This window comes from Ptychodera flava, chromosome 20 (genome assembly GCF_041260155.1).
Source record: "Ptychodera flava strain L36383 chromosome 20, AS_Pfla_20210202, whole genome shotgun sequence".
Classification (NCBI taxonomy): domain Eukaryota; kingdom Metazoa; phylum Hemichordata; class Enteropneusta; family Ptychoderidae; genus Ptychodera; species Ptychodera flava.
The window spans coordinates 10,542,025-10,565,867 of record NC_091947.1 but is presented as its reverse complement, the minus strand read 5'-3'; the positions used below and the strand labels follow the sequence as shown (position 1 = coordinate 10,565,867).

The following is a 23,843-nucleotide window of genomic DNA, read 5'->3' as shown; positions in this document are numbered from 1 at the left end:
CTAGTAAATAATGTACAACATACATTATAATGCACAACACTCCCCATGTAATCTCTTTTCAATAAATTTTATACATGTATTTGAAACCTTCCTAAGCTTGGCACTTTGGGAAATCAAGAATCTGCTTGTCTGAACCTGCAGTTGTGAATATTGTATACTACATGCAGCTAAAAGCGGCATTTCTGGCTTACTGAATATCTGTGTTTGAGAACATGACACCAGGGTTCTATCAGCACTGACAGTAGCCTGAGGATGTGAACTGAATCTTCCTTGGAGATATATTGTTCATATTAGACCTAGCAAGCAGCCTGAGCCTCAAAAGAGTCCCTCAAAAGAGTCTATAATCTAGCTAGCTGACACATACAACCCAGGCTGCCAGATTTGAAGAGCTCTGGATCAACTTGGTAGATTCTGTAAAGCCTGGATCATTGTGCTCTTTTCATTTCATGACTGGAGCCTTCAACCATTGGTAACCCTACTCTGGTAGTCTGGTAGTCTCCTAGCATACACTGGCACTAATTGTCACACAGGAACTGAAAATCTTAAAATAAATCGTTGCAACAAATGTGAAGTACCTAAAAAGCTACATTTTCAGAGTCTTTACCATGATTTAGGAAAGCAGTATTCAATGCTACATTCTCAAAATGTTTTGTTGTTTCATGACAACAGAGAATTCAAAAAATTATTCAGCTAAAAATCTTATTTCTTCTTGTTTAATATGAAAAAGGAGCAGATATTTTAAATACAATCTTAACAGTCAAGAAGCAAGAAAACCAAATTTATGTTCTGTTGTTTGCACAAATTCCAAATATCAAACTTTCCAATCAATTTTGTGACAATTATCCAATCATTTGAAGTTCTGTGCTCAGACTATGACACAGCCACCCCTGTATATCAATGTATAATTGTACAATGTACAATTCAACATAAACAACCAGTGACAGGTTAAAATGAATAGGGTTCTTTGGAACTCCAAAGGATACTTTTATTAGCAAAACTTTCTGTAATATTGAAATACACAATTATATTAACATGCCTTGTATGTCGCATTTTAATTGGTCGAGCTGAACCATATGACTGACCACAAATACGCAATTATGGTTTGTTTATGTGCCCGTGAATATGAATAATATCGTAAACATCATAACTTTACAGCTAAAACGTAAATTGTAATTTGTACAAAGATCATAATCAATCACAAAATAAAAAGGAACACTTAAGTTTAGACACTTTTTGAAAAAATCTCCAGATTTGCAAAATTTTTACAGCGCGCGCACTACTCACTGACAAGTTCTGGGCCCCGCGTTGTCATTCGCGTGGGGAATTTTTGTAAATATTGGCGATTTTGGGGGCTCGTTGATTATATAATGGAAATAACAGACTCTGCACTGACTATTAACGTTTATTTATGGGCGATGAGGAGAGGAAAGCCAAAATTAACGGGCTCGGCAAGCCTCCCCCGTTAATTTTTGGCTTTCCTCTCGCCCTTGCCCATAAATAAACATTAATGGTCAGAGCGTCACCCGTTATTTCTATAATATACACAAATACTGCAAATTTTTGTTGAATCATTCTTTCATGCGTCTTATTCTATCAAGCAGTGTTTTTCCTTCCTTTTTGCCCCTTAATCTGTTGACATATCACACACTCTTTTTACAAGATCAGTGAACTTTTCAACCAAAACTTTGAGGTGAAAATATGTCAGTGAGCAAACCCCAGACAGTTTTACGGTCAGTGAGCTCACCCAGATAGTATGATGACCCATGAAAGTACAGAGTAACTTTGTAGTAATGTGTTAGACCATGGAGATGTATTGAGAATGTTATTTAAATATCACATAGTCAAGAGTGTGTAAGACAGAGGTGACTGACAACGTGAATTTTGTCCAACAATATTTTGATAACAACACTTATCATTGATATGACAAATACATCACAGTTTTATGAAAAATTATTCCAGGCTAAAATGAGAGATTCAAATCACCTTGAAAGGGATTTGAGCTTGCATGTTATATCACAATATATCTATTTGACTTATACTAGATTCTTTCCGTCCGCTTGCCTCCGTACCTCCGTCCCCACTAGATTCTTTCCGTCCGCTTGCCTCCGTACCTCCGTCCCCACTACCGGTAGTGGGGACGGAGGTACGGAGGCAAGCGGACGGAAAGAATCTAGGCTATGTTTGACTGGACTAAAGTGTGAAGAATGCATTCACAAATTTGATATTGTATAGTATTTATCCGTATAAAATCACATTTGAATATAAAGAAGAAAACAGATCCTGAAACGTATGAAACCCAAATCGTACAAAGTGTTCATTCATAATTGTAATCACCTACCTTTCCTTTCCTACAACGTCATACATGTATGCATATCAATCCACTGAATGTAATAACACAGGATGCATTGATGAGACAATGTGGTTTAAAGGTCAAAGGTCACTTGTCAAGGGAACACACAACACTCAGTCGTCAGGGATATGCGGACAGACAGAAAACAGAGAACACGTCTGCAGTTGTCTCTTACACACATTGAAAAAGCATCATTCACGTCTGTCCTGATAGTGTTTGAATTTTTCACTCGAAAGAATTGTCCATTAATTGTTGACAATTTCAATGGTATCAACAACAGCAATATTGATCCTGGTGTAATTTATTGATTATGATATTTTAATAATAATACATGGCTGTTCCAAATTGGAAATATTACTAGCAGTGCGTGCACCCTAACAGTTTTGTTATGTAAGGCATAGTTTTCTTATGCTACAAATCTAGGCTGACAATGTCAGAAATCTTCATTAATATTACATCATGCCTCTCATTATTGAATCAGAGTCCTTTGTCACAGAATTTGAGACAAGTTTATCCATTCATATCAGATGTCAAAGTTTCAATGGCAAACTCTGAAAACCATGCCTTCCACAAAGGTGATGCAATCTTTCCAGCATTTGCGTTTTTGCCTGTTTTCCATTTTACCATGATTTGTTTCCGTACGTATAGATGTCACCATGGTAACAAGTGACACATAGGGCACATACAGAGAATTATGATTTAAACTTAGTTTTGCGAATATTGAATGTAAAAACAAATCAATGTAGGGAAGCCTTATCAATGTGGTATTACCAGTTTTTTATTATGATATACGTATCTAATTCCTTCCACATCGTAAAACTTGTACCCCATCACCATTCTTCCTACTAAAATATTTATAGATGAGCAATTTGACTTACTGCAATGTAGTTGCCATAAAAATAAATCTCTAAACAGTTAAAAACAGAATAATTAGCCATGTACAGACACTGCATGTGCCATTGTCATGATTATTGGAAATGTAATACTAGTAGTATGCTAAGATTCAAATAATTGACATTTGCTATTCACTGGGAATTTGAAACTCACTGACCGATCCTCTGCTTTACTAAATATAATATATATGTATGTACAGATGGCATTATTGAAGAACAAACCAAATTTCATAGAGCCCACTGAGCGTTGTTTAACTTTGGACATGCGGCTATACAAATTTGCTACATGGACAGATAGATAGCTAATGAGGTTGATTGCAAAAGACCAGTTTGTACTTGGCAGTTTTTTGTTAAGATTGGCACCCGGTAAATGTTACCGGGCTTTCCAAGTCACTTTACCAGGTTCCCTTTTGGTATATTGATGCAATTAGATTTCGGGACAGCAGAAATGTTACCTGTGTTTCCAAATCATTTTACCAACATTCAAGAACCTTAGCAAAAACACTGCTTGGATTATGTCATGAGTCAAGAAAACACCAACAGGCACTACTGCATTAAAATCACCATCCATTATCAAATCATTGCCATCATAATATATTATACAATTAGCCACCGATATAGGAATGCCACGATAATTGTATCTGTAGGTCATAAAAGTTTGTATCTTCCTTCTCTGAAAATCAACTAAAAGTATCTAGATAATATATCAGGGTCACCCTGGATGACACAAAGATTTCCTGGCGAACCTAAACTGGGTAGATTTTTTCAATTAGAAGCTGCATGAAATTTCTGTGCTTAAGTCTCTGCACTCAAATGATTATGCACTGATCAACAACACCTGCACAATTTAATGGCCATTGGAGGAGAGAATTAATCAACACTTAATTGGAAGGGGTAGGGAGAAGGAATCTGCAAAACAGTGAGTAGTAAGATAGTTTTTGAAAAGTCGAAATTCTGATGGTAATTTTTGCATAAAATCAGGATATTCACTACATAACCTGAGCTAGAGCTTTCTCTTACATGTCTGACTTAATGAATCATTGGCAACTCAAAACCAGTCAAGATACAACAATCATAAAATCAAAGTCAATTCCCATGCTTATTGTATGTGCATATAAATAAAATTTAATCCCTCTGTGAATTTAGCCATTAACTATTGAAGAAGATAATATCTTATCTTTACTTCATGGCAACTTAATTATCTATCTGCATATAATATTTATTTCACATAATAAAAAATCTTTGCACACAAACTCAAAAGCTTAAAGGGTTGAAATCTGCTGAAGACACTAAAAATTAAACTGACAGTCTGAGATGTCAACAAAAGCCAGACGCAGTCTTATTTTGCCAATTCTATCTAATAATATGTCACCATGGAAACACCATGAATCCTAAACAACTACTTGTCACTGAGGCGTTCATAATCAGCAAAAGATGCAGAGATCACTGAACGAATAGCCATGGTTGAACTGTGAAAGACAGGTAACTTGATTTGTCACAGCAAACACGTTCGACAACGGCAGCCTGCAGCAAATACTTTTAGAATTTTCAGTTCTATGTCAGATCAGATACCCTGAGATGAAATCACACAGCTTGCATCTGAAAACATGGTGTACTAGCAGCACTTTGCTGAACAAAAATTGCACATTCATGCAAAGTACATTCAGTGATGCAGAAATTCAGAGATCTGTCAAAATGTCTGGCTTTATATCTGTGTATATGACAATTTTTACTTCACAAATACACGTCGCACTCAGAATTTAGCCTGATCTGGCCTAGGCATCAAATCTTTACCAGAATTTTTATAAATAACTTTACAACACCACGAGCTAGCAATAGTGATTAGTTTCAGGTAGTACCGTTACTGAAGAAGTAACTTTGCACCAGTGAGATGGCAGTGGCAGCTGTACTAGCTTACTACAAGTGAGCCATTAGAAGTGACATAAGTTTAAATTCTTATCATAAACAGCTTCTTCATTTACAAAACTGTTTTGTTGGACGCCTTACATTCAAATGCAGCACTTACAAGTAGACATAGCAAATATTACAGCGCTGTTCGGAAATTCTTCGGTTGCAAAGATTGTCAACATGGTATCTGAGGGTCAGGGTGCACATACGAATGCTACTTCAGTTAGAAATTCCATGGTAATAACGGTAGTAGCTGCATTACAGCAAGTGTTAATTTCACCTACAAATCACGTTTTGCCCAAAAAACCAACTCGTTTTGAATCCATTACTTACTGCCATGATAATATTTTAACACAAAAATATCAGAGACGGTGATGTTGTACAAAGGATTATATTCAGAACATTATGCAGTAAATTAAGTCTGTCATTATTTTTTTTTAGATAGAATGTGCCTCAGGGACAGATATTTGAACTCTCACATTTTTATGGTTCTTTTCTGATCTTACACTTAATATGGAGGCTCTTTTGGAGTATGAAAAATTTTCACCATCTTAAATTTCGAAAAATGAAAAGTTTCATGTTTTTCTCATAAAGTTACCACAAGGATGGCAGCCATTTTGAATTTCAAATATCAGTAAATGTCACGTTTGTCTAGTACCAAACTTTGCAAAGTGACCCTGATTTTTATTCTTAATTTGGTAAGAGAAAGGTTGAAAGTCTCATTGATGTAAGTTTGAGCAAACATTTTCTAGTCTCATACTACCTTACGTGTATATAATCCTCCATCCCTTACTTGTTGATGGATAGACTGTTTAACAGATCATAAAAGAATGTTTTGGCAGGTCATTAACTCATGAGCTGAAATCAAAACACGTTGGTGAGACGAGCTCAGAAAAGTAAAACTGTACTAAAAATAACCCAGAAGGGTCAACTGCCTGACATCTCATTGAATTACAACACTTCAAAAATCTCTCGAGTTTCAAGTATAAAACCAGCTGTATATTCTCCTGCAGTCTTGCTTATCGACAGCTTACTCATGCACATGATTGAAAAAACAACCGACAACTATTTCTAGAAATGTGAGAAAAACACCAACTGCAGGGTATTCACTTATAGTTCTTAATTTGGCCACCGAGAAAGTAATTGTGAGTTTTTCCAAACCAACTAAGGTTATCAACACAAATACTGACAATAAATTTTTAATTTTTTTTTTTCCTTTCTTGTGACAGCTAGTAAACACTGCACAATAATGTTGACAGTGCATGAAATTGAGTCTATCATGTTCAAAATATTTATTTTTTTCTAAAAAAATGGTAAGCCACTGGGCTTGTTTCTATGGAAACGCTTTTACGACTGTTTATACCTGAAGCACTACGAAAGCAGACTAAACTTATGGCTTATATTTCTTGGGAAATCGATTCACTCCTCGCCCAAGTTGAAATTCATCACAGAGGTTAGCACGAGAACCTCCAGAATGAAGCCCTAAGCTCGTAACAGTCCCCGGGGTTGATAGACATGTGATTTATGTAATGGAAACAACATTGCCTCCATCTCTTTTTACTGCCTCGGGTGGGATGGACACTTACATGTATCTGTTTGCAATGTATTCTCTTAAAAAACCTGATATTGCGTCTCTCTGAAGGACACCAAGTTTGGGGCTATAGAACTACATTTTACAACCAAGAAATAACCATATGAAGGCACACGCATCTGTAGACTCTCCACAGTCGCTGTGCCTTGTTTTGTGCGTGCCGATGGGCCTGCATTCGAAGGCTGTGCAGCTGTGAGCACGCACTGCCAGACACAGCGACTGTCGGTTCTTGCAAGTATATGAATATTCATAAGGGTAGTGACGTCAAAAGAAAACCTATCTAACTGGGCGGAGAGAATATATACTAGTAGCTCGTAGACCTATATACACGGTATGTTTTTATTTTTCATTTTTCATTTTATTTGGCTATGCTGCCTGTCATTTTTGTTTTGATTAACGGATGTGTAAAGTTCTATAAAGTACCCGGATCAGGCAGAAATCCGATCTGTCGCTTGCAAGAACGTCCAGACCCTGGGATTCGCGTCGCGTCTCTGAAGGGTGCGCGCGTGTTGCAACAGGGAAGAACGCGAATCGCAGGGTCTCTGCCAGACTAACGCATCTGTACACCATCATACCTACTGGAAGGTTATTACTGAGGATTACACCAGCGTTATCAGCAAGGGAATTCTTGAACAGCTTAATAATACTCAGGTATTCTCCATTAAGTGGAAAGCAGTGCTGTTCCTTGTAAGCCGGCGTCCCAACATGCTCTCTGAGTAGCTATCTCCATGGTAACAGCAGCTTTTTGAAATGTCATTACCACAGACAAGGATGAACTCGTGTTTTACTCAGATCAAAAATTGTAGCAACAGCCCTCTTTTCACTCTGATTATGATAGTAATGGCGAGTAGCCAATCTCGGCCAATTTAACGACTTGGATTAAGGCTGTAAGCCCAACAATCCATCTTTGCCCCGGCCTCCACTTGTTACAGGGCAACCCTAATTTGTGATAAATATGGCACGGTTTAAAAGTAAGTGCAGAAGACATGTTTGCAGCTAGTTACGATAAAACGTTAAGTCTCAATCTAAACAACAGGGATGGCGAATTCATACATTTATTTATGAAACATAGATATCTGGAATTGACAGAAATAAACAATAGATGCAACTCTTATCATATATTAAATGATTGAGTCTCCTGTTTATATAATATGGAAAACTGCAACAGTTGATAAAACGGAGGAAATGATATTAACACCAGACTTTGGATTCAATTTCCATATTTTTCTTTGACTGCATTCCATGTGAGCTGTATCCAGGATAAGAAATTGCCTGAATCCTTGGTTCATTTCCGAGCTTTCTTCTGACATCACGCGCTGCATAGTATCCAGGGATTAAAGTATCTGTGTTCCATTACTACAAATCACGGTCGCTGCACACAGCAACTCTAAACTGTTAATGAAATGTCGCTCTTTTATCAGTGAATTTTGATCGCATTACAAGACGATATTGCTTCACTTGACTTGCCTTTGTCATTTGGTGATTGACAATATACATTATGGTAATGCAATGTCAATTATGCTTGAATCTTACCTTGAAATTCCATTATTGACACGCAAAAATAAATGTTTCTCAGCACGTTTTCACAAGACTTTTGGAGTATTACCAAATAAATGCTACCACTGTTATTACCAAAACCTTAAATCACAAGAACAGATTCAACTACAGGAAATAAAAACACTAAGGAAACAAACAAAATTTGTTTGCAATTTGTGTCAGCAGCAGCCAATATCATACATGATTCAATATTTCATTAAAATCACAAGCCTACATTCATAATCGTTTGCTATTATTTCAGAAACATATAAACTTAATGCTGATTGATCAGCAAAATAATATGAAATATTCTCACTACCAGCAAATTGTGAAAATACTTCATTATTTGTCATTCTTTTATGAATCTTATGAGTTTTGATCTGCCTGCCATTGCATAGACACCATGGTTTTACATAGCCTTACAAATAAATCACCAAAGACTGTCATATCACTCAATCTTCTGTACTGACCAATTGAATCAATCGTCATATAATCATTATTTTAAATTAAAGCCATTTTATTACCTAACAAAACCTAAATACAAATCATTCATTCAAATATGTATTTATAAGTGTCTGTGCATAGACATATACACACAAACATAAGCAAGTACACACACAACCACATATACATTATACATTCACACGTTGGGTGTTAATAAACTTTGACCTTATATAACAGTTACCCATATCAAAAAGTATCTCTCATATGCATGTGCACTCAAAAGAACAATTTAAGGTTGCTAGACTATAAGGCCTGTGTTGGCACCAGATTGTCTCATCAGAAAATTAACCCACTAGATTACAATTTCAATGGAAAACAAAAGGCTATCACACCTCCATAATCCTCTTACAGACTAGAACAAAAGCAATCCCAGGGATCACGAACAGTGCCTGTAAATTTAAAATACTAGTAGGGTAATACTACAATGGAGTTGAAAAAGTAGTTCTCTTTTGTTAATTTGACTATGATCATAACTGGACAGGTGTGTAGAAGTTGAAAATGACCAATTCTTGGAAGTGGGATACCTTGTAGGTAAAACATTATATATTTACAGAAGAGCTAGAAAAGCATGTTTTTCATGAAAAACAAGATTTGCAATCCACAAAAAGTATAAAAAAATATGTCTCTGAAGTGTATGAGACAGAAATTAAACATTGGAAAAAAATTTCAAAAAATGGTTTGCCTGTAGACCAATTTCTGGTCCCCCCTAGTGATATGAAATGGTTCATCCCTTATAAGTTATGAAGAGCTACAACAAATGAAATCCGATCAACTATTGATGTACTGCCAATGGATTACGTTGCAGACGACAGCCTTACACAATTGGAATGCATAAGAACCTTTTTCATTTAAAAAGCAAAGTTTGAAATGGCCATTACTCTAGGATGCATTCAACAATTGCTTTAAATCATGGAAAACAATGCACTGAGCGACTTCAGGCTCGCTCTCTCTCTCTCTCTCTCTCTCTCTCTCTCTCTCTCTCTCTCTCTCTCTCTCTCTCTCTGTCTATGCTATGGGGCTTGCAGGAGCGGTCTCAGACAGTATAGTAGCTAATACACGACCTGCTATGAGCTTCCGGTCCATTGCACGGAGACAACAGCACAGTCAAAAAATTATAGAAAGTGAATTTGTTTTGTTTATGAGGCCTCCGCCCCCTCTGCCTTGGTGAAGATGTGCACTGACATCGAAATGAGCAAATTAGTGGAGCAAGGTTAATTAAATTGGCGATCATTTGAGACGAAAATTTGAAAGAAAAAATTCAAGTCAAAGTTCAGTCATACATTCTGCCCATGAACCATATTCCATCTGAACATTCTACTGAGGGAGAAACTACGCGCCGAATTTTGCAGCTGCAGCTTTGGCCAGAAGTTACAACTAAATGACTCAACTGTGTATATACATACAGTTGCGGACATGGTCATGAGAAACCCAGTATCACGTTAGATTAAGTCGCTCAGCCGAAAATTGAGAGCTTGCAAATTGCATATAGGTGAAGATGTCCCCGTACGCATTTCTGTTAAGATGTTACATCAGCTCCATGCAATACATGATCAGATGATGCAGTACACACATTATATAAACAAATGTCGCAATAGACCAGACGCATTCAATCGCCCAAGACAAGAGTTTCCCTCGTCTTGTCTGGCCAGCCTGGCGGCAAGGAAGCTTTGATTCGTTTGAAAAATTAATTACTGCTTCAGAGTAATAGCACTTACTTTGAAAACTAGACCTACGTCCACAATCTGTAACACTAAAGCGCGGTTTTCCAAAATGTTAGTGCAGCTCCGAGCCTTCCTGTCTTTGTCCGCGCCACAGACAGATTACAGTGCTTCTCCGCTGCGCAATAGTGACAGTAGCTCTGTCCCTGTTGCGAGCACAGAACGAAATGACTAGAATCTGTGTAAATAAATAGTGACGTTGCAGGACTTGTGCAGGTTCGACTATTTTGAGTATATCATCGAGACATAGGGCTGCAACTGTGCTGTACAAAACTTTGATGATATTGTCCGGGGATCGTAAATACTAAGGATAGAAATTTTCAAACGTAGTTTGAAAACGTTCAAGAAACGGAAACACTGCCAAGCGATTATGTCATACATCACCACACACCTAAAATATGAATGTTTGCATTCAATACTAGTTTTCGATATGAAGCTAGCAATATATAAACTACCTCTATTGCAAGCGATTTGAGCATTTTCTGTTATTAAATCTCTTCTTGAATTATACCTAGAGTTGTTGTCGTTTTGTTTTTTTTCAGTAAAAGTAACCGGGACAAGTAAAAGATGCTCGTCGAATTGATATACGGTCCCTCCATTAAAGTTCAAAATTGATGACGAAGCCAGAGACCTGCCTACCCCTTCGTCTAATGGTTTAGTCAACTTCCCTCAGTAATATGATGACGTTTTACGCATGAGGCACTCGTGTGGGATGCCGAGTCGAAGGAAAAGACAGAAAAACTGAGTTACTCGGCGTTTGTGAAACGAATGCGACTGTTTCTTCCCGTCATTTTATATATTTTCATTGAAGCGTCACTGTCTTTTTGCTAGCTTGATCTCGTAGCGTCATTTTCATCGTAGGAAGCAAAATGACCGAGCCAGCAATGAACCCGTTCGTTTCACAACATGGCGGCGATGTTGATGACGGCGTTGACTCAGACGAGACGATAACCTCGGAATCGGAGAGAGAGGTAACTTGCTACGATTTCATCGATGATTTTTCTACGTTAATTTTCTAATGTGTGCACTCGGTCTCTGTCTTAAAATTTATCGTCCAAACCAACAGCTTTTACCAATAATAACGTCCTATGCCCTCGTCACGATATCTTTGCAAGCGTGAACCGTTGCCTTAGAAATGGACCAAATCGCTTGCAATTTCGCAACGTCTCCCTGTCCGAAATATGCCCTGGAGCATGTCACTTTTCAGCAATATCGTATTTTTTTAAGGATTTTAGTGTAGGCTTTGATTATCAAAGTACACGTACGCCAAAACGCTATGGTATTTATTATTTCCAAGAAATTAGTTGGTTTCTCAGAAACGGTGACAATACGACATCCTGTTTCCGTGATCCCTTTTGCTCTGATCGCCGTTCAGACAGTAACAAATAACAAATGCCCAGAGTCGGGCAACTTCACAATATCGGCAGAATATTCCAGGATAGTTCACAAAATTTATAGCTTTTGTTGTTCCAAATCGGGAGATCCACCCAGACTCAAGAAATCACCCTTGAGGGACTTGCAGAGCGTACCGCGACAACAGAGCAAAGTATCTAGGATTCAGTTGTATTGCAAATGCTGCTAAAACTTTAAAGTGCCTAACAAAAAAAGTCAGAGGGAAAGTACGATGTAGTAGTATTCTTAAACTTAAAGGACTAGTATCTGTAACTTTTGATGATTTTTTCACTATTTTTGTTGTCAATGTCAAAGACACTTTCTTGTTCTACTGCCAGATCATGTTTTGGTATGTACAGTGTTGAGCATGTCAACTCAGCCTTTACATCGTCTGCATTGATATTGTCAACAAGTGAATTCTGGTCTTGACTAGAATTCAAATGTTAACAATAACATTACATTTTATATATAAAGATGTTATGTTTGCAACCTTAGTTTACCTAAAATATAGTTGATGTTTCAACATGCTTTGCGGAGTATAACAAGAATTTTAATTGTCATATCAAAAGAAAATATTGAAAAATTATCTAAAGTTACCGCTACCTGCCCTTTAAACAATGTTGACTCATCCAAAAACATCTACTTCAGAACATTCAACTCTATAATTGCGTTTTCTTCTTCATGTTGAAAACCTGAAACCTAAAATCCAGCTGCACATAGAGACAGACAATTTTTCTCATTGAACAACTTTTTTTTCTGATTAAAGGTCTATTAGCTGTAACTTTTGATGTGTTTTCTATTTCTGTTTTGTAAATTATTGTTTCTTGTTCTTCTCCCAAACTCATGCCAAAGTGCTGATTGTTTTCAACACAGAATCCATACAAATGTGAATGATATCCATTGCTATTGAACTAAATTCTAGTCTAAGCTATAATTGAATTGTCAACCATACACAAAGCACAGTTTTCACAAAACTGATACTTAGTATGTCAATAAAGTTTACGGAGAAGGAAGTGCTTGATTTCCAGAACAACAATAAAGAAAACGTTAGCAAGATTGACAGTTGTACACCTTCAAGAAAAATTCTTAGCATTCTGCCAACAGGAAAGACTGCTATTCATCCATCAAAGTATCGCATCTTTTATATTTTTTGACGTTATTATTTTATCAGGTGCTGAGAATTAAGATCCGTGATATTAATCCTCATATCGTTTGCATATTGTGTGCTGGATACTTCATAGATGCAACAACAGTCACAGAATGTCTGCATACATGTAAGTATTGAAATATCCATTATCCAAACAGTTTGTGCTCCCCTCAAGCTTGATTTTATGTCTTTTATGATAACCAGAGTTCTGAATTTACAAGATACATTACTTTTCATGACTTTTTTCACAAAATACCTAACAAAGCACATCCAGCAAGATAGGATTGCCCGAGTTAATTTTTTTTCACCTTTTGCAGAACTTTTGGTATTTTTCTGAAATTGGACAATTTATCAAGAAAAGAAAAAGGAAAATTGGTGTCCTTGAAGCAGTTCTTGATTTCTTGTCTGGCTGCGTGTCTTCTTTATCTGGAATGTTCAAATATCACAAATGTGATGGCACTGTCCTTCACAAAACACTGCCTTCTCAGACTTGTAATGAAGCACAGGAACATGTTTACATTGATTGAAATGATCTTAGCAAGCCACAATTATGGTGAAACATCTAAAAAGTGCAGTAGGAAAATAGGTGTGATTTTTGGCTTGATACAGTTGTACTCAAAGAATAAAAGTCTAGATACATGAAGTGAGTCATTGTGACTCATGAAATGAAAGTGCAACCACTTTCAAATGACACATAGATGCTTTCAAAGTGAACTCAAACTAGGTTATTCTCTCATAAAGTGTGTCATCAGTGACTTTGAAGTTGTCAAACCAAAGTATTTGTAGAAGTCACGCATTCCAAAAAATATGTGGATCTCATGTAATATACATACACCTTGTTATCAAACAGGGAGACTTAAATCTCTCAAAATGCTGTCACCTTTCTTTTGAAGGGTCATATGGAAGTTACGTTTTATTCATTATTGTATTTACCCCCACAGTCTGCAAAAGTTGTATAGTTAAGTATCTACAGACTTCCAAGTTTTGTCCAATGTGCAATGTCAAGATCCATGAGACTCAGCCACTGATCAACTTGAAACCAGACAGGACCATGCAGGACATCGTCTTCAAACTCGTGCCGAGTCTTTATGAAAGTAAGTGTTTAGATTCAACTTCCAATGGTTTTCACGTTGTCCTGGATTCGATAGATCTGCTGCTTGACCAGCTTATAAGAATGTTTTCAAGTTGAAACCAGTGAAAAACTTATCCATAATCATGACTTATCATAATTATTCAGTACATTTGAAGAATGGTGCATTGGAGACTGGTTACCTTAAAAGTATCATTCTGAAGTGTAATAGCTTTGACAATGAAGTTGACAGAAGAAGTCACCTCTACAGCTGTTATGCAAATATAGCCATCATGAATTTGATTGGTGAAACCAAATTTACAGAGGCCATCATTATATAGTTCAGTACTTCTGAAGTATGAGGCACTGAAAAACCAGTGACCTAAAAAGCTCGGTTATATTATTTGACCTTTAATTCATAACATTGTGGAAAGAATTATATAGACAGGTAGTCAATAAGATTCCACTCTGCCTGGAGAGACTGCAGCTTACACTTTTTTCTGGTGATTGTCCTTTCATTTGAGAAATTCAAATGCTACACTACCCTCAGTGTTGCATGCACCATGCAGGTCGAATATGGCATGCGGGCAAAACACAAGATTGAAAATTACCAGTCTGGGCTGGCAGGTCTTTTTGAAGGACAATGCCATCACATTGATTTGTGATCTTGGAATATTCTAGATGAAGAAGACAGGAAGCGAGAATTCTACAAGTCCAGAGGTTTGGATAAGGTTCAAAACCAAGTACAGACCTCCCTGCGCGGCAAACTTGACCCTACAGAGAGTCACTTCTACAGAAACGATGAGCAAGTGTCCATGTGTCTAGAACGGCACAGGTAAGACAGTGTATTCAAGAGCCAGAGGCTGTAACTTTTAGTGATTTTTTTCAGTGTGTTTGTTTTTAATGTCAACTGCAGTTTCTTTTCATCTCCCAAAAGCATGTTGAGACAGACAGTAGAGGGGGAAGACTATGGTTGAGATAAACAGTGTTTAGCTTGTCAACTCAGCCTTTGCATGTGTAGACGACTGCATTGTTATTGTTGACAGGTGAATTCTGGTCCAGAGTAGACTTTCAATGCAAATAATAACAGTGTACTTTAAACCATGTTTCAACACACTCTGTTTATAAGCTAAATAGTGGGTATTTCAGTACGCTTTGGGGAGTAGAACAAGAACTTGCAATTGACATACAAAAACAGTGAATATCATCAATAGTTACAGCTACCAGCCGTTTAATTCTTTACCTGCTTTCATTGCTGCTATACATGGTGTAGCATGACAAAAGTGGGTTCATGTAGCTCAACAACAGAACTACAAGTCTGTACAGAGGAGGGTTTTGTATTGTGTGTTCCCTCTAGAATCAGTGTTCTTGATAAAGATACAGATGTTTACAATGATTACAGAAATCAGAGCAACGTTACATGCGTCATGAATATTCAAACTCTGAGTCATCAATGAGTCATCGTCATTCGGAACTGCTTATGGATGGCCATGCGATGTTGGTGTTGTTTGTCCAAAATAATGAAATTGTACAGGGAAATGTCGAACCTGAAAACAATAATTGTTTTCAGATTTTACTTCCAATGATGAAATACTAATAATAATATGTCATTCATACTGACATCATGAAATGTAAGCTGGTGTTCTCATCATTTTGACGTTTCATTTGATGACGAGATTGATCGATATGACTAGAAATATGCTGCTTCCATGTGTCAGCTTGCAAAATAATTCAGTCAAATACAGTGTACGGCACAGTGCCAATCTTTCTGTGTTATATCAGTGTAGTGTAATCATAGTCGTCATGAGTGGTTGAATTTTTCTGTATCAGGAATTACACGTAGCAAGATGTGCAAAGCTTGCAACATGCTCTGCCTCTACCATTAACACACAGTAAACATTGCTTGTTCTGGTTCTTAAACTTGACCAAGTCTTCATCTGTGGTAGAACAGTCCACCTTAATCTCAACTCTTTCCACTCTCTTTAGTTCATTGATTGTGGACGACAACGAAGGAAAGGCATACTTAAAACCCTTGCAGAGGAAATATTTACGTTGTTCAGTCAGGACGTGCATCTCACATATCAGAAAACTCCTGGTAAAGAAGCTTGCCATACCCAAAAGGCTTGAGGTGAGAGTTCAAGTAATAGCCTCAACAGAGCAGTGTTTGAGGCTGAAATTGGTGGCTGTGTGGCCGTAGCACCTCTGTTCATGTATCTTGCTATCAAAGGCTTAAAGCAATTTTCCAGTTATCACGTATCGATTAAACATATCTCAGAAGTTGGTAAAATTGTACTTTTCATGCTAGTCATTGTATGTGAACAACATTTTATCACAACCCTTGACAAACCGTGTGTCACCGGCGGTGAAAAGAATTGATAGTTTCAGTAAAACTGTACAAATATGCAATGTCATACAAAGCTTGATTTGTTAGTCCCCACGGACACCGTCCTGGGGGACTTATAGGTTTGGTCATGTCCGTGCGTGCGTCCGTGCGTCCATCCGTTCACGCAGATATCTCAGAGATGCATGGAGCGATTTCATTCAAACTTGGTACAAGGATTACTTCATATGTCATACAGATGCACGTCGATTGTTTTGTGATACGATCCAATATGGCCGCCAGGCGGCCATTTTATTACGATATTTCATGTACAGAGCCATAACTCAGACATGTTTCAACCGATTTTATTCAAAGTTGGTACAAGGACTTTGACCAATGTCATAGATATGCATGTCGATTTGTTTTGTGATACGATCCAATATGGCCGCCAGGCGGCCATTTTATTACAATTTTTTCATGTACAGAGCCATAACTCAGACATGTTTCAACCAATTTTATTCAAAGTTGGTACAAGGACATTGACCAATGTCATAGATATGCACGACGATTTGTTTTGTGATACGATCCAATATGGCCGCCAGGCGGCCATTTTATTACAATTTTTTCATGTACAGAGCCATAACTCAGGCATATCTCCACCGATTTTATTTCAAGTTGGTACAAGGACATTGACCTATGTCAAACATATGTACGTCTATTTGTTATGTGATACGATCCAATATAGCCGCTAGGCAGCCATTTTATTACAATTTTAGCTCCCATAGCCATATGTATATATGGCAATGGAAGCTATTCTTATAGGCTAGGGAAATGTCTGTATGTATGTATGTCTGTATGTCTGTATGTCTGTATGTCTGTATGTCTGTATGTCTGTCCGTCAACATCAAAAACTCCAAAACCGCTGCACATTTCATCTTGATATTTGGTGTGTACATGGATGATGGGCTGTAGATGAGATTTTGTTCAAATGAAGTTGTCATTGCCAAAAATATGCAAATTAAGTGAAAAAATGTAAAAACAGTCAAAATTGAAAATCTCAATAACCACTGAGCAGATTACATAAAAACTTAGCATGTAAGTACTTTGGGCTGACCTGAAATAATTGTGCTTTTTTTGATTTTTTGATATTGTTGAAAATATACAAATTAGTGCCAAAAAGGCGTTTTTGGTAAAAAATCTTCTTCTTCATGAACCGCTGGTCAGACAGCTTTGATATTTGGTATACAGGTCCCTAGGGATAACCCAAATGGAGGGGGGGGGGGGAATCCTGGCAGATTTTGAAAAAAATCCAAACAAATGTCAATAAAAAAATCAGCCACAGAAGGTTTGTCAAAAAGAAAAGGTGGGATAGTGGGAAAAAAAGAATGTACAGTGTATCCGATAAAAAAGATGTTCCTCATCAATCTTCCAGACAACCCCCTTTTATCAAATGGTACACCCCTGATGTATTTTTGTGTGCCATTAAACATGCAGTGTATTTTAGTTTAAGATGTCAATCAAGTTAGGTAAGGATTTGAAAGGAATAGTCAAGTTCACCACAGTTTAACTTTATCTCTTGTGTCATCATCCTTGTGTAATTGGTTAAGTTTGTAAGTTGCTCCAGATGTGGATATACCAGCTGTTCTGGAAGAAAACAATGTTTACTTTTCCCTATAGGGTTTCTGAGTTAATGATTGCATGTTGAAATCTCTCCATGTATCTGGTGCATGGGCAAAATGTAAATATTTGTTGCATGTTATGTATTTCAGTCTATGTCAAATATTGTAAATGAAAAATCAAGAACAGTTTGCTGTGTGCTTGTACAAGATAATATGTATGTCAATGAAATTATATAAAATAATTAAATATTACATATTAAATTAAATTATGTCAATTAAATATTAAAACTGCCTTGCAGTTTGATTGTCTTAAAAATTATCACAGAAGTAGAAAATGAAAAGAAACTAATCAAATTGCTGTAACATATTCACGGTTATTCACCCTCAGTGTCTGTAGGCCTATACTTAACTATTTTATCATTACATTCAGCTTTTTGTTATATCTTTATCACTCTCCATGGGCCAAGGCACACTTGGGGTCAATGTCATCACTCTGTGCCAGTCTGTGAATGTCAGTCTGTCTGTATTTAGGCCCATGTTTCATACAATTGGTGGTTTGTTTTGATAACTATACGGTATTTGGTATATAGGGATAACCTAGCAATACAATTTTTTGACAAAATGTGACATGACTTCGGTGACCTTTTACCTCAAATATACATATTTGTCCATAACTCAGTAACCACAAGTGCTACACCCTTCATATCTGGTATGATTGGACACCTTATGATGCCACATATTGTAGCTCATTAATTATGCACATATCTCATTCTGAGCAAGCCAATAGAGCTGGATGTCTGATTTTTGGTATATAGGGATAACTATAGAAGAGAAATTTTTTGACCAAATGTCATGTGACCTTGATGACCTTTTACCTAAAATATATGTTTATGTCAATAAATAAGTAACTACAAGTGCTATGTCCTTTGTATTTAGTAGGATGGGAGACCTTATGACAACACATGCTTTACCTCATTAATTTTGCACACATCTAATTCTGGGCAAGTGAATAGAGCTAGAGGTCTGATTTTTTGGCATATAGGGATTAATTAGCAATATAATTTTTTTTTCAAAATGTCATGTAACCTCAATGACCTTTGACCTTGATTATACATATATATGCATATCTCAGTAACCACAAGTTCTATACCCTCCAGTTTTGATAGGATATTAGACCTTAAGATGTCACATCTTGTACCTCATTTATTATGCGCATATGTATTTCTTGGCTGGCCAATACTGCTAGAGGTCTGATCTTTTTTCCCGATTTAGAACCATAACTTAGACATGCCTCATGTGTTTCAAATTGGGAACAACGACATAGACCTATTTGCCCATAGATCTCAACATATACACTCCAGTGATACTTCTTAATGACCACATTCCCTGCCCCATCAAGACTAATACTCCTATTACAAGTGGGGACTGTCATTGTCAATAACTTGTTTAGTTACTGGTTGTATCACAGTATACGATATTTCTAATTCTGTATTTTTTCCATTTATATTCTGAATAAATACATTAAACATATTTCACTGTCTCCAGTACATTACATTTAAGTATTTTCACTTCATGCACTTCATCCCTTTCACACATGTTCAAATATCTGACCAGAGAACAAACACTAAATAGTCCAGGATGGGAGCTACAGTGTCATTGACGCTATTTTTTCATGTACAGAGCCATAATACTCAGACATGTATCAAGCGAATTTATTCAAAGTTGGTACAAGGAGATTGACTACTGTCATACATATGCATGTCAATTTGTTATGTGATACGATCCAATATGGCTGCCCTGCAGCCATTTTGTTACGATTTTTTCATGTACAGAGCCATAATACTCAGGCATATCTCAACCGATTTTATTCAAAGTTGGTACAAGGACATTAACCTATGTCATACATATGTAGGTCTTTATTGTATGTAGGTCATTCTTGGCCATTGAGCGCTATCTGTATCAAAGTATTTTTATCATAGACCTAATTAATGAAGAGGACTCTATCCTCTCTGAGGACATGTAATCAAAGTACCCATTAACAAGTGGGGACTGTGTCATCAAAGCTGATTTGTTTCACATGGGTTACAACCAAACAACCTACTCTGAATATCCAAGTCTTGCAAGATCTTGCAAGAAAATTTTCTATGGTTGTGATATAAAGTTCATATTGAATATCTGAGTCTTGCCAGATCTCACAATTAGCAGAAACTTGTCTATGACTCATATCAAATCATTGGATCATACTGTGTCTATGACTTTGTTTTCCTATTTGTTAGAAGTGTGCTCTAAATTAGCATTAGCTTTTGATTTTTTCCTTGCCCTTGCCCATGTTTTCTGATGCTACCATGCTGGCCGTTAGTAATATCAGACAAAGACTAAATCTAATGTGATCAAGCTTAAGTGGTCAATTCGATATCGTCAATTCTGGTGTTTATTTCATTGTCTGATCTTCATTCGCTGTTGCAGGTCCAAGTGCTGTGTAACGATATCGTTTTACCGAAAAACGCGACGATGAAATATGTTTGGTTGTCTCAGTGGAGAGGGCAGGTAAGGAAAGTGGTTGTAGATCCTCAACTATCAGTGTTATAGTCTCATCATAATAAATATTCCAATGCTAGTATCATCGCGAAAAAAATACGAAATTAAAATTGGAAAAATACTGCCTGTTCTGACATTAGTCACAGGAATGGTGTATGTTTTGTCATCAAAGTTCAACTGTAAAATATAGTGATATCACTGAACATACAACAGATTTGCAGATTGTACAAATGTGAGATATGATTTTGAAATCATAAATTGTGGTTGTCGAATAATATTCCCTCAGATGATATGTGTATCTCTCAGCTTCTGAGATACAGTAGGGCTTGATTCATACAAAGATTTCCAACTATAGACATAGCTTACTAGAATCAAAATTAGTGAGACAAGGATACTTAGAAAAAAGATTTCTATTTCAGATTTCTTTCAAAGAGTTCCATGGTAGATACAGAAATAGTGTGGCTAAATACCGTTACAACACTTCTATCACTCAAACGATGAGTGACAGCATTCCTAACTTGGACCTGATAAAGTCGTCCATTTGCTGCTAGCTGTGTCTCTGACAAATTTGACACTATGGACTAATCCTGATGGTGTAGCATACTGGCAGGGTACTTACCCCATCTGGAGACAGGTACCACCACTTACTATTAATGGATCAGGATTGCTCTATTTAATATGGTCTATCATAATTGTCTCATGGGCCTAGTAATATTTTGCATCCGACAATTGAAAATGATCATTGAACAACGTTTGATGTTTGGTTAATTTGTGTTAACATTATTAAGTCAAGTATATCATTACTCCATGTGATGACCCAATACGACGTGTTTCTTTATCAGATGTCAAGGTAGAAGTTGATCTAGCCCTCGATAATATTTGCATAACAAAAGATATCATTAGAGCAAAACAAATTGTGCCAACCATTGCCAGTAGTTTGTATATACAATTATTTGTTCATATTTTTGTTTTTTCATCATTTCAGTCTGCCCCAATGGTGCTGCATTACCGATTGAAACCACGGTTACACTGACCTCACGGCAAGAACAGATCCTCATTAAAACTCCTGAAATAATTCAACAAGAGCCCTGCATCTGGTGTCAGCTAACTTACAGCAAATGAAAAAAAATAAAAAAAATAAACATCCTAGCTATCTGATGTACAACTTGCTGCATAAAATCCCTGGATTCCAGAAAAGACCTTTGCATTTCTTCCAGCGTGTTCTACTTCCAACAAGGTCAGCAGTACTTTCTCAGCGAGGTCTAGAATGTGACATCAGCCGCTACCCCTGTTTGTGATCTCTCTGAAAGAGAGGGGTGATTTCACGAAGAAAACTGTCACCAGTTTGCAACTCTTACAACTTACATTTACTTACCAGATTACTTATACAATTCACATAGGACATACCTAAGGATTTGTACTGTGTATAAATATAGACAGATACTTTCAGACTGTCACCAGCGGCAAATATGGAACCTTATTCCCTGCCACGTACTCAAAAAATATTCCTAGAATGTATATAAATGCCATGGATCAAGAGAGAAGAGACTGGATGTTTGACTGCAAAAGTATCTTTAGGTTTCTTTTGTCCTTTAGCCTTTCAGTAGAAATTTTTGTTCTCTGGTAAATAAGCAATGTTTCAATGTGGTCATCATAATGCATTAGCTGATGTAGAGGTTTTTATTTTGGACAGCCATCTCCACTGCCATCTGTGATCTATGCTCATCGGGAATATTATGTAGATGTTGAAACAAGGTAGAAATTATTTTAATCAGGGACAGAGAAAAGGGAAGGTAAAAGTCATGGAAAATGCGGAAAAGAAGAAGAGGTGGTTGGTTGAACTGTGTATACACAAACCAAGCTCAAGTTCATGTCTTCAAGACTTTCAATTATCAAGTGGATGTGAAGATGGGAGTGAAGCCTGAACAAGATGATCAGGAAACATCCACAATTGTGAAAGACTAAGTTCTTTGAAACTTCATGGAATACTGCATTTTACATCTGAAACCATGGGTGTTTTATGTGTATCTGAATTAAAAGCCGGATAAAAGTTCGATGACCCTCCGCCACTTAGCCTGTGAATGGCCGTCCTTGCAGTGGTTTCCATCTGTTTGATGTTAGCCAATCAACATACTTGATTCATATGGGGCTGTGAGCAGGAAACATGGATCCACCACTATTGACAGGGAAATTAGAAGTGTTCAACCAGGCTAGTCAGGGTGTCTTCTCTCAGTGTAACTAACCTACATACAAGTGCTGCGTTTTAAAGATGGTTCTGGCCTTCTGACTCAGAATTTCAAGCATGAAGACCTCCTACTTGTTCTTTGCATGCTCAGATGGTGTTGTCTCTTATGTCGAGAGGTCAACTTACAGTAAAGGACTCTGGTAACCCCCCTTATCTGTGAGAGCCAATCACCGACTTTTACTTGAATGGCCATACAAAAAAGTGTGCCACCAATGAGAAAACATGGCTGATATGCCCAATTTACCATATATGGGTATATGCAAATCTGTGATGACTGAGTATACACGTATTTCAAAACGGAACTTATCTAAGGCTTCCCAGAACTCTTGCATCCAGCATAATAAAAATGTGTTCATCATGCATAATTACCAACAACATGAAATGTGGACATGATGAACAGCTTGTCTCTCTTTGACAAGGAGACATCCCCCGTGGCCGCATTTTGAAACTGTTGAAAATGGCACACTTTTCAGTACCTTATGGTTAGATACCAACCCAAGTGTTGAATGTAATTATACTTTTTTTCAACATTCAGAGTATTGTTATTATGAAGTTATGTAAATAGCTCCTTCAGCAAAAATTATATATTAAAGTGCCTTTGTATTTGTTGATCTCGGTGTTGTGCACTGGCTTGTCAGTTTTCATTTGTATGACTTATGAGGAGATGAACATGCTAACAGGTGGTTGGCTATGAAGAGGGAAAGAGAGAGCTCTTCCAGCGCATCTGTTGAAATGAACACGCCCTCAAGTTGGTCAGCGTTGGGCAATGTTTCACAAATATTACAGGAGTGAAGGACTAAAAACAAACCAACATGCAAAATTATCAAAGCAATTACCAGTTGTGCTTCTCATTGAAATCAAACGTTTTCTGGTGTGGACCCGTTTTGAAACCTGCCAAGTAATTTGGGGGGGGGGGGGGGGGGGGGGGGATTCAGTTACTTGTTTTCTTAAATCACCAATTGAATTTTTCCCATTGAGTATGGTACAGCGACCATTTTTAATTTCAAATATTG

General features: G+C 37.1%; 2 protein-coding genes across 3 annotated transcripts in view; one reads left to right on the top strand and one right to left on the bottom strand.

Annotated features, from left to right (window-relative positions):
* The window catches only part of LOC139120000 (rho-related BTB domain-containing protein 1-like), a 77,041-nt gene extending 66,361 nt beyond the window's left edge, over positions 1–10,680 (bottom strand). The window contains exon 1 of one of the 2 annotated variants that reach the window (XM_070683986.1): positions 10,498–10,680. The gene's annotated coding sequence lies outside the window, so the exon portion shown is untranslated. The remainder of the gene's footprint in view (positions 1–10,497) is intronic. The other variant, XM_070683987.1, reaches the window with a different exon arrangement.
* Positions 10,681–11,161: 481 nt separating this feature from the next.
* On the top strand, positions 11,162–23,445 carry LOC139119999 (polycomb group RING finger protein 1-like). Its single transcript, XM_070683984.1, has 7 exons — positions 11,162–11,471; positions 13,064–13,166; positions 13,981–14,133; positions 14,790–14,943; positions 16,095–16,236; positions 20,514–20,594; positions 21,571–23,445. The coding sequence occupies exons 1-7, from the start codon at positions 11,370–11,372 to the stop codon at positions 21,616–21,618; spliced, it is 783 nt and encodes a 260-aa protein (XP_070540085.1). The 5' UTR covers positions 11,162–11,369; the 3' UTR covers positions 21,619–23,445.
* Positions 23,446–23,843: the final 398 nt, after the last annotated feature.